Source organism: Harmonia axyridis, chromosome 7 (genome assembly GCF_914767665.1).
Source record: "Harmonia axyridis chromosome 7, icHarAxyr1.1, whole genome shotgun sequence".
Lineage (NCBI taxonomy): Eukaryota > Metazoa > Arthropoda > Insecta > Coleoptera > Coccinellidae > Harmonia > Harmonia axyridis.
Window position 1 is genome coordinate 16,315,918 of NC_059507.1, and position 12,392 is coordinate 16,328,309.

At 34.0% G+C, this 12,392-nt stretch overlaps 2 protein-coding genes and 1 long non-coding RNA gene across 4 annotated transcripts; 2 read left to right on the forward strand and 1 right to left on the reverse strand.

Annotated features, from left to right (window-relative positions):
• Window positions 1-707: 707 nt before the first annotated feature.
• LOC123685472 lies at window positions 708-1,360 on the reverse strand. Its single transcript, XR_006748300.1, has 2 exons — window positions 1,045-1,360; window positions 708-982 (listed from the first exon to the last, which is right to left on the reverse strand). It is a non-coding gene; the product is annotated as an uncharacterized LOC123685472 (long non-coding RNA).
• Window positions 1,361-6,608: 5,248 nt separating this feature from the next.
• LOC123685466 lies at window positions 6,609-9,584 on the forward strand. Of its 2 annotated transcripts, none has more exons than XM_045625171.1 (2): window positions 6,609-8,721; window positions 8,776-9,584. In XM_045625171.1, exons 1-2 carry the CDS (start codon window positions 8,340-8,342, stop codon window positions 9,471-9,473), a joined length of 1,080 nt encoding a protein of 359 aa, XP_045481127.1. In that variant the 5' UTR covers window positions 6,609-8,339; the 3' UTR covers window positions 9,474-9,584. The 2 variants fall into 2 exon arrangements, with proteins under 2 accessions (XP_045481127.1, XP_045481128.1); XM_045625172.1 differs by having other exon boundaries at window positions 8,306-8,624; window positions 8,682-9,584.
• Window positions 9,585-9,744: 160 nt separating this feature from the next.
• Window positions 9,745-12,270, forward strand: LOC123685270. The gene has a single exon (XM_045624925.1). The coding sequence runs from the start codon at window positions 9,745-9,747 to the stop codon at window positions 12,268-12,270; it is 2,526 nt and encodes an 841-aa protein (XP_045480881.1).
• Window positions 12,271-12,392: the final 122 nt, after the last annotated feature.

Consider the following 12,392-nt stretch of genomic DNA (forward strand, 5'->3'; position numbering starts at 1 on the left):
AAAATGAAAATCATCGGTATAGTTATCATTTGTGATATTCCAAATAAAAATTAATATAATCTTCCATAATTTACTGAAGCAAACTTCCTGCTGATGGAATCAATCACTCAATAATACAAAACCAAAAACATCTTGGGGAGTTTTGAATTTTGAAAATTTTAATTCATTTAGATGGTCTATTTTCCTTTTCTGTAAGAAATTACGCACAGTAGCCTCTTATTCAAGAGTCTTCTTATCTTGCGTAGATCCGTTAGATTCCTTCGGTTTTTTTTTTTGTTATTCAAGTACCTCCGTCCGCTTGTTAAAAGTATAAAGAAAATTTCAGAACTGATCTACTATCGAAAGAAATACGTGAGGGCATAAGGTAGCAAAAAGAATTACATGGTAACTAATTAATCAAAGAAATTATCATTCAAAATTAATATTAATTCAAATATCGAAAGGCGTTAACATGACTTAGTTTGTTGGGAATAATGTATTGAAACTTATTTTCACGAATGATACAACTTTTTTCAGATTTTATTGTTTTTCATGATTGATATAATATATCAAAGTTTCTTCCAAACGATAAATATTCATGGTAGGAATGAGGAAAAATCAAAGGTAAATTGAAAGTGAGCTAATAGAAATTTTACTTTGAATTAAAATTGATTTCAAAATACTACTGTATACAATTCAAGGATATCGGGTATGGTAGTCAAACTCTATATGATCTATCTCATTTATTGTACCATCCTAGCTTTCGGTCATCATTGTGACCATCTTCAGGGAGCTGAAATATACATTCAGTAAGACAAAAATATAACAACAGACATGGCCAAAAACACTCTCATCAATTCGAGATGTTGAGGAGTTAATCGTTAAAAATGCTTCAATGATCTGATTATTAATCTGGAAACTACGATTTTTCATTCAGTATTATCTCTCAAAATTATTTGATCAAAAACTCTTGTCATATCAGACTGACACAATGTTCAGGAAGCTGAAATATACATTCAGTAAGAGAAAAACTACAACAAACATGACCTAAAAAAAAAAACTCACATTAATTCGAGATGTCGAGGAATTAACAGTTAAAAATGCTTAATGATCTGATTATTAATCTGCAAACTACGATTTTTCATTCAGTGATATCTACCAAAAAACTCTTGTCATATCAGATTGACACAATGTTCAAGAATAAGGAATAACTTCAACCTTGAGTTGGAACGTCACCGAAAGATGACATTTCACTCTTCTTCTTTATGGCATGAACTAGATAAGTGTAAATTGGATTAAGTCTACATGAATCAGTCATAATATTGAGGTTGTTCTCACAGCAATGAATTTTAACTGTCTCAAGGAAGGAACGTTTATACCTATTTTTTTCTTGTCAATTTTATTGTAGTCGATATAAATAGGTTGAACTACTGTATACTATACAGGGTGTTTCCTAAACATGCGGCAAAAATTCAGGGGGTTGTTCCTTGGACTATTTTAAGCATATTTTGTCCCTGGATGATTTTTGAAAAACCTCTTTGTTTCGAAGATACAGGGCGAACAACATTTTTCATATTTTTAAAATTAATAATAGTTTAAATAAAAATGCGTACCGCACTGTGTTTACTAAGTAGGTACAATTTATTTTTAAATTTGTTTAATAACATTCCAATTACTAAAAACGGCCAGTTTTTTGACTAAAAATTGATAAGTGCAGATGGTAAAGGAATACAGATTAAACACGGTTTTCATTTGAATTCGTTTTGTGATGTATTAGCAATTAACATTTTATCTTTGACTATTATAAATCGCTAATGAGGAGAAGATTGGATGCTTGTATGCTGGCTAGAGGTGGTCATTTTCAACAGTTTTTGTAGGTTGAGTTGAATTTTCATGTAATTTTTCATAATAAAATGTTATTATCTGAAATTTTGTTTCCCCTATATCTTCGAAACAAATAGGTTTTTCAAAAATCATCAAAGGACAAAATATTCTTAGAATAGTCCAAGGAACAACCCCCTGAATTTTTGCCGCATGTTTAGGAAACACCCTGTATTTTTAGTTAAACTTTTTTTTGATAACTTTTTCAGTTAACCTTGATTTCGCGATTGATGTATTTCCACCTTTACGGCATCCCATGATCGAGCCCTCGAGAACGCAACATAAAGTTCTCCGTGAGAAAAAAATATACTATCCAAATAAATTCCGACCTGATCAAATGTCTGGCCTTGCGCTTTATTAATAGTAAGTGCGAAACAAGCTTTTACTGGAAATACAAAAGGTAGATTTTTATCAGCCGAAGTGAGGTTCATTCGTGGAATAAGAACTTTTTTTCCTACAAAACGAACATCTGTAACGGCTGATACTAATAATCGCGTTCCATTAATCAATCCATCTTGCAAACATAGATTCGGCAAAAGTATAATTGGTACGCCTGCTTTCAATCTAAGTTCGTGCAATGGCAACTGGGTGTTATACTGTTCAAATATTCTTCAGGGAAGTTCGCAATTTCGTCTTCGTCGTTCGAAACCACACTATCATTTCTATGAATTATAGTAAGAGTTCCAGAAAACCTATCGAGAATTCGTTCATTGAGTTGATTACAATGATCGCTCTTGGGACATGGGATGGCGCGCGCACAGAGCTGTTCTGGTGTAAGGGTATTAAGCTCTCCATAAATCTCATCAACGACATTATCCGTTAAGCATCGATTAGGAAGACATATGAAATCATAGCAATCTTGTCCATCTTTGGTTATTCTTTCGTTGATGATACCGCGTCCGAGATTGATATATCTTAAGATATTACATTGTAGGGAATCGAATAAATATAGCCTTCAATGATTTAATTCATATATTCACCTCGATTAACATATCACAACTGAACTAAATGGCAAATGTTTAAATTCGAATATAGGGGGGATTTGAATCATATTATATACATTACAGATATCTCCCCCTAAAAAAAATATATCACAAATGGGTTAGTACCTATTTACATCTTATATACTAGATATTTACAATTTTCAGGTAACTACTTATGTGTGAAATTAGTATCTACACCATAACGATCAACTGGTTTAATCGTTCTCTTAGGTCTTAAAACAGAAACTATATTTTCATGTGATTCAGAATTGCTATATTCTTGGCACTACACTATTTTCATGTGTGATTTCCTTTCTATCAGTATAATAGATATATTTTGATCACTATTTTGCTTTAAAGCATTAGTTTTTGTATTGGATATAATATCAGAAGTAAAAGTTTCTAGTTGAAAGGTTTTTCTAATTTGATTGGCGTGACGTTTCCAAGTCAATTTAAGTTCAGGAATTTCTATAAAATAAGTACAATTTCCTATCTTTTTATGTACAATGCTTTTAATCCAAGAAATTTTTGGTCTATTTCTATAATCTCGTATTAATACTACTTCATCTGAAGAATAAATTACATTTCTCTTTCCCTTATAATAGTTTTTTTGTTCAATTTGATTCCTAGCTACCTTATCAACTACATGGTTCCTATTTACAATGTCACATTTTGCATTTGGATTGATTACATCAAATTTTGTCCTCAAAGAACGACCAAAAATTAAGTTAGCTGGACTCACTCCTGTGGTACAGTGATGTGCATTTCTGTAATATAACAAAAATCTGCACAGAATCTGGTTGGTAGTTGACTTGTGGTCTTTAGTAGGAGCCTTTGTCAAGGCACCTTCAATTACTTTAACGCAATTTTCCGCTGCTAAATTTGAAGCTGGATTATAAGCAGGTGAAGTGAGATGGGAGATACAGTTTCTCTCGACAAATTCTGAAAACTCTTGGGAAGTAAAACAAGTGGCGTTATCAGAAACTAAAAACTTCGGTAGGCCAAAGATGGCAAATATTCTCCGTGAATTTTCTATTGTAGTGAATGAACTGGTTGAAAAATGTTTCGCAAACTTCTAACCATTTAGTGTGGGTTTTGAGGTCGTAAAATAAAAGTAGATGAGCTACGTTAAACGTTATTTATTAAACCTCCAGATACAATTTTGGGAGAAAATAGTTTTTGGAAAATAAAAGCCGTTACAATGCTTAAAATGGCGGTTACAACCATAATCTCACGATCACAGAGCATCTACCTCTGTCAAAAAATAAGTTCATAGAAACATTTCTTCTTTTATAAACTGAGAAACATAATATCTTAATACTCCCACTTTTTGAAAGTTTAAAAAGAAAGTAGAAAATATCTTTCAAATACATGAAATAATTCATTCTACATTGATTTCATTCTTCTCCTTCATGCCGATTAGTTTTCTCAAATTCAGGAAACTTGTCCTTGGTAGAGCCTTCGTTAGTATATCTGCTTGCTGTTGTTTGGTTGAGACATAAATTGGTTCTATCTCACCGTCTTGACATTTTTCTCGTACGAAGTGAAATTGGATGTCAACATGTTTAGTTCTTTTATGGAACTCAGGGTTATGTATTAGTTTGATGGCACTCTGGTTGTCGACGTTCAGAGAAGTTGCCATATTCATATTTTCTCCAATATCACTCAGCAATCTGCGAATCCAAATCGCTTCCTTCGTTGCCTGACATGCTGCAACATATTCTGCTTCAGTCGTCGAAAGCGTTACAGCTTGTTGTCGTTTACTCGACCAGGTTACAGCACCGTTAGAGAGTTTGAAAATGTATCCAGTGGTCGACTTACGAGTATCTTTATCACTGGCATCGTCTGAATCACTAAATCCAGAAAGTTGGAGTTTATCCTCTCTTGAATAGTAAATTCCAAGTTCACTCGTACTTTTTAAATACCTTATAATTCTTTTTACTGCATTCCAATGAGTCTTAGATGGAGTATTTAAATAACGACTTGCCACTCCCACTGAATATGCAATATCGGGACGTGACACTACTGCAGCAAACATTAGAGAACCTACAGCCTCTCTGTATGGTATGTTGGTAAGTTCTTCATTTATATTCTCTACTTTAGTCAAAATTGTATGTGGATCTGCTGGAACATCCACCATTTTAGAATCATCTTGTCCAAATTTCTTTACAATTTGTTTAATATACCTGCTTTGACTAATAAAAATAGAGCCATCATTCTTTAGATTAATTTCGAGTCCAACGAAACAATTCGGATTGTCATTTCTTGTCATTTCAAAATTCTCTACGAGTTCATGCAATACGTTGTCAATTGCTGTGAGATTTTGTGACATTATTAGTCCATCATCAACGTACAATATAAGTTTTACTTTTTCACCATTAACATATCCTGTAAACACACATGGGTCTGCATCAGTCTGTGATAAACCAAAAGTCTTCAAAACACTATTATATTTAGCATTCCAGCATCGTGGAGCTTGTTTTAATCCAAACAAGGATTTATTTAATTTGCACACAATATCTTGACCAGATTCAGCATTAAATCCTTCAGGTAAGCTCATGTAAACTTCTTCCTGCAAATCTCCATTCAAAAACGCTGTTTTTATGTCAAATTGCTTGATGTGGTAGTTATTTTGTACAGCAATAGCAAGCATAATTCGAACTGAATCGTAACGAGTTGTAGGTGAATATATATCAGTAAAATCAGAACCTTGTTTTTGTGCACAGCCTTTAGCATACAGTCTGGCTTTATAGCGACACACTTTTCCTTGATTGTCCCTGTTTATCTTAAAAACCCACTTAGAACCAATGGCTTTTCGTCCGGCAGGCAATGTTGTTAGATTCCAAGTTTCATTTTTCTTCAATGCATTGATCTCTTCTGAAATAGCATTTTTCCATTCTTTGGAATTATCACCGTTTATAGCTTCTTGATATGATTTTGAACCTTTGAGACATGCTGTGCGATTGAATCACTTGAGTTCATTTTTGTTGATAAATGTTTCCATAGTATGTTTAGTCATAATTTCAAGAACGATAAAAACACACTGTTGAAATGAATTATTTAATCTTTGGCAATCGATTTCGGTATATTAACCATCATCAGGCCAGCTGAAAATATACATTTATGAAACTTTATGTTATTAATTTGACAAAATTTGAGGTTATCTCAGTGAGAGCGTGCAATCAATTACCTACCGTACATTGAGGTGGATTATACGTATGATAGATAGTATATATTCATCGATTTGATCTTCAATATGCAATTTAAAGTTTTTACTTTGACAATAAATATCAATTATATTCTTCGAAGAATTTTTCTTTCGTGGTTGTGTTGATTTTAGATTAGATGAAAGTGAGGAAGTCTGTTTACGTAGTATGGCATATGTCTATCTTTGGAACAATTATTGGCGGGAATTTATTAATTTGAAAATACTATTGTCGCGTATGGTGAAATCAGACATTTCGTTTAGTAAATGTTGACTATCTTTGTTTTTTAAAATTTCGTGCTGTTCTAATAGTGTTAATTTATAGTAATTACTTTCTTTATGTAGGATCTTTAAATTTTCAAATTTTGTGTTATGATTTGACTCATTCAGGTGGTTTCCTAGTGCAGATCTAGGTTAATTTTTTTGGTGTTCATTGAATCGCTTTTTCATGTTACGTGTCGTCATACCGATATAGAATGCAGGACAGTCTGAGCAGTTAATATTGTATACTCCACTCTGTTCTTCTGGTTTTTTCTTATTTTTGTTATTCAGTAATAAATTTTCTAGGGTTCTATGTCGGCTATTTATTATGGTGTAATCGTATTTATTCATAATCTGTTGGGTATGCTGGTGTAAGTCTTCGTAATATGGTATACTTATGAAGTGTTTCCTAATTGCAATGTGGGGGTAAATTTTCTTCAAAAGTTGTTTTCTCTTTATAGAAGTGAGAATTTGGTCAATGTATTCTCTTGTATACTGGTTGTCGTTGCCTATTTGATATATCATATTTATTTCCTTCTGGTAGTCCTCGGCTGACAGAGGTATGTTGAGGAGTCTGTGAATTAAAAAAAACTCTATAGCACTATTAAACTACACAAACCAGAAAAAAGTATAAGACCGATCACCTCTGCCATATCATCGCCTAGCCATAAAATTTCCAAATTTATTAATAACTTTTTCACGAATAAACTTAAATATCGGTCGGCATATTCAATTAAAAATTCTATAGAATTGGTTAGAAACATTGAGTCATTGAAACTAGAACCTAACAAAAGCTACAAACTTTTATCATTCGATATCATAAATCTCTATACCAACGTTCCCATCAGTGACTCGCTGTCTCTGATCGAAGAACAACTGATGAAACATTACAGTACGGACAACTTCCTGAATCTGGATACAGCCGATGTTATGAACCTATTGAAGTTATGTTATCTGATAACAGAACAGAACTTCTTCATTTTTGATGACGTCATATACACGATGAAAGATGTTATCAGTGGATCACATATATGATTATACATTACGGAATTCATAATAATTCCATACAAATAAATATACAAATAAATAAGAATCAGTCGAATAACAAAAAAACAGAACGCGTTATAAAATCATAAACAGGGTGTTTAAAATTCAGTATCAAGATTTCGCTGATGAATTCTAACTTATGAAAGAATTCTATATTTGGTTCATAATTGTTTTTGTTCCTTTTAATTTTCACGCATCTGCGATCGTTATCGAGTAAAAGGTAAAACTATTTTTTCATGACATGAACATGAAATCAATACCTAACGAACCTAAATTTCAAAAGGATGGGTTTTTTTAGTAGGAATAAGGACAACCACTAAAGAACTTTCTCAAATTATGTTTGGCGACTTTCAGCAGATTTTTATCTGCTTCCTCAGGCCTACAAAAACACCAAAGATAACAGAAATATACAAAACATAAACTGTAAAATTTTACATTTATAAATTTTAAGTTCTTTTGAACACAATCAGAAGCTAACTTAATCTCCAATTATAAAATCTTACAATATCTACGCACACCAAAAACTTTTTTTGATGTGCGTAGATATTGTAAGATTTTCTAATTGGAGATTGTTGATAGCAAACAATTTACATTATATTTAACACTATAACATATTCAACGCTATAATCCATTATTTTCGGTTATATTTTTTTCATCACAGAAAACATCCATCGGTTTTGGCCAATTTATTTTGGTTACACTTCTCGTCCAGTTCAGATAGTTTTCTCCTTTAGATCCTAGTCCGATAACTAATAATTATATATGCCTCAATATCTATAACCTCAAAATTCTGCGTGATAGACATGTTTAACGTTATAATATTCGTATAAGCGATAGATCGAAATCTCTATATTAGTATTTTTGGTTTGTGTGATTAGATAAACAATATTCTCTATTACAAATTCTACAAACTATAAAAATGAGATAACGTCCAATCAACAAAAACTCTTTTTTTTCACGCATTCATTTGAAAAACAAACAAAATGGCGCCACGTAACGACAACAATGCAGAAAATGCTTGTAAAAAGTGCAGTAAGGAAGTGAAAATTTGTGTGACCTGTTATTCGTGCGAAAGTAAATATCACCCTAGCTGTATCCTTAAAATAAATGGAATTTATGTCGACAGTGGAAAGGTGCTGTGTTGTGATGACATAACCTCCAAATTAATTGAATATAGAAAGATGGAACAAGAACTCCAAAAAGCGAAATCTCGTTTAGTAAGTCTGAATCAACTATGTTTTGAACAATCCATGAGTCAAACAAATATGATTGAAGATGGAAGCATTGCGATACAAGAAGACTGTAATGAGGACATGCCAAAAAAAATTGAAATAGAATCAACAGATACAATAACAACAGGTGAAAACAAGGAATATGAAATAATGTATTTGAATAGAATAATAGAGGAAAAAGCGGATATGAATGAAGAATTACGAGACAAAATAAAGGTTCTGAATAAATATATATCGTTATTAGAAAAGGTTGACAAAAACGAGACTTCACTAGTGCCATCTCCAAGGGAAACATCTAATCCTACAGATAACTGTAATCATAAATTTAAGAAGAGTAAAATGCCATCTGATGCACCCACATCTGCAGATAATGAGATTTCAATTAAGAAAACTGCGTCGACCCCACTATCAACAGCGGTGATAACATATGCAGATAAGACGAAGACAATGAAGAAATCTGTATTGACTCCAATATCAACAGCGGTGACAACTCCTAGAAGAACGGATGATGGAAATAAATGGACAATCCCTGAAAAGAAAAGAAAAATCAAGCAAGGAACGGATGAAGGCGCCTACTCACTGAAAGCTGCTGATCGCATGGCCTGGTTGTATGTCGGACGGGTGAGTAAGAATTGTACCGAGGAAGACCTTCTCGAATTCTTGAGAAAAAAACAGCCTCACAGAAAATTCGAAGTTCAGAAAATATCAAAACCTGAGAGCCCCAATACATCATTCAAGGTGGGCTTCGACTTCGAGTTAATAGAAGATCTGAATAAGGAAACATTTTGGCCTCGAGGAATAATAATAAAGAAATACCGTTTTTTTCGAGAACAAGGACAATTCAAAGAAGCTAGAAGATCACCCTCTCAATTTGCTCAATGTTAACGTCAGATCTATTAATGAGAAAATTGAACAACTACAGGAACTTAGTTCGTGTTGTACGATTGCAAACATCAACGTACAGTCACTGACGAATAAAATTGACGATTTTATATTTTTCATAAGTGACCAGAAAATAGACATAACCTGTGTCACAGAGCATTGGTTTTCGGATGACTTGCTGAATAAGGTAAAATGGGGGAGTTTAAATGTGGCCAGCTCCTTCTGTCGCAATACATCAAGACATGGAGGTGTTGCAATTTTTGTAAATAAAGAGATGCAATACAGAGAATTGCAAAACGTAACAAAGTTTTCTGTGGAGAAAGAAATTGAGATAGCGGCAGTCAGGCTTCCAGTTTTACGGCTTATTATGGTGGCTTTATATAGGCCTCCATCAGGAGACTATCCTACATTTCTGTCAGCTCTCGAATGGGTACTGGAGGAATGCCTCGGGAGCTACGGAGATGATAGAATTTTGGTGGTTGGCGATTTTAATGTAGATTTCATCAAGACTTCCAAAGATAAAACTAAGTTGATTGAAATGCTCAAAATGTACAGTATGAGATATATTTTCACAGAACCATCTAGAGTGACAATACATTCGAGTACTTGTATAGATAATATGTTCACGAATGTAACAGAGAGCGAGTGTGTGCAGGAAACCTATGAGCCCTTCTTGTCGGACCATAAGGCACAAATCTTGAGGATACCAACTGCAATCACGAGACCTGAAAATGAGATTACAAGATTCAAAATCAAAAGGCAATTCAACAATAAAAATACCCACCATTTCATAGAAGGAATCAGATCCATAAACTGGAAACTAATATGGAATGGAAACGCTGGGGTGCAGTATGGCAACTTTCATTGCACTCTTGTAGATCTCTTCAACTCATCTTTTCCTGAAAAAAAGATCAAACTAGTACAAAGAGGAAAATACCACTGTAATAAAAATTTAAAATACCTGAAGAGTAAAGTAGAGGCGGCACGGACAATCGCGGAAGTACGAAAAGACGAGCCCAGTTATGCACTTTACAATGCTCTGAGAACCACATTGAGAGAAGAAATAAAAAAAACCGTAAAATCCAAGAACTCAAAGAGAATAAACAGTGCAGAGAATAAATTTCAAGAAATGTGGAATTTGATACGTGAAGAAACAGGAAGGAAACGGAAAGTTCAGGTGATCTCACACACAACCACTGCCGAAGCACTGAATGAATACTTCATTTCTGTCGGCGGAGACATACAAAAAGCGGTGCGACCATCTTTGAATGGTTCGAAGGTTCTGATGAAAAATCTCAGAATAAATACAATGAACTCTATGTATCTGAAACCAACAACAGAGGAAGAAATCATGATACTAACAAATAAGCTGAAAAACAAACATACGAGGGATTTCTACGGCATTTCAGTGGCGCTCCTCAAGCAAATTGTTCCACACATTAAACAACCATTGTGTAAGATGATCAACGATTGTTTCGAACAAGAGATATTTCCACAAGAACTCAAGGTCGCAGTGATAACACCCATATCAAAAGGAGAACCAATTGAGATTTTTTCAAACTATCGGCCTATTTCAATCCTGCCAGCCTTCTCAAAACTCTTCGAACTACTCCTAAAAGAACGATTGGTGGGTTTTCTTGAGAGCAATAATTTCATACATGACTCACAGCACGGTTTTCGAAAAAATAAGTCAACTGTTTCAGCAATGATAGACCTAATGGACACCATAATCGAGGCTTATAATAATAATGAGGAAGTGGAATTGGCCTGCATAGATCTGAGTAAGGCTTTCGACAGCGTTTGTCATAGAATTCTCCTCGACAAACTAGAATATTATGGAATAAGAGGAAAAGCTCTTAACATGTTCGATTCCTACCTAGCAAAGAGGTCGCAGGTAGTGAGGTGGAATGGAACGGTTTCCAATTTGAAGGAAATAAATGTGGGAGTGCTGCAGGGATCGATTCTGGGTCCGATTCTTTTTATCGTCTTCACGAATGACCTACATGCCAACTTGAAAGCGGATCAACTCTGCAGCTATGCAGATGACACGGCTTTCATGAATAGGTCGAGAAGTAAAAATATTATTGAAATAAAAACATCAACATCGCTATTGAGTGCTCAGAGTTGGTTCACCTCGAATGGTCTACTGATGAACAAAAATAAAACCCAGCAGCTTTTGTTCACTAATAAAGAAAGAACAAATAATTCATTGAAATATCTGGGTGTGACCTTTCACTCATCATTAAGCTGGAGTCAATACATAGACGAATTATGTAGCAAACTCTCGACCTCGATCTACTTAATAAAAAGAATGAGAGTTATTTCCAACAGTGACACAGCCAAACTCGTGTACTACTCGACATTTCATGCAAAAATGATATATAGCATTTTGGTGTGGGGACATTGCAGTGATGCACAGAGGGTTCTGCTGAAACAGAAGAAGGCCATAAGGGCTATTTTTGGGATACATCATACAGAAAGTTGTCGAGATATTTTCAGGAGGGAGGGTATACTCACCTGCACTTCGGTTTTCATCCTCGCTGCCGTGACTTATGTCCACCGAAATCTCAAGAAGTTTCGAACCAACGCTGACTTCCACGAGTACAACACCAGAAGAAAGTATTTACTTAGCATTCCTTTCAACAGAATAGCGAAAGCGCAGCAGGGAGCAAATCACATCGCACTGAAATTATATAATAAATTGCCTGAAAATCTGAAGAGTTTGAATGACCTGAAATTCAGTAAAAATGTAAAAAAACTACTACTGAGAAAGACTATTTATAAACTCGAAGAGTTTTAAATGTTTATTTTATCTGTGATGTATTTATTATGTGATACTCACCTTTTTAGTCCATTGTCGATATTGGCTTTTGCCTTCATATTTGTATTTTACTTTTCTGACAAGTCGTGTATTATTTGACG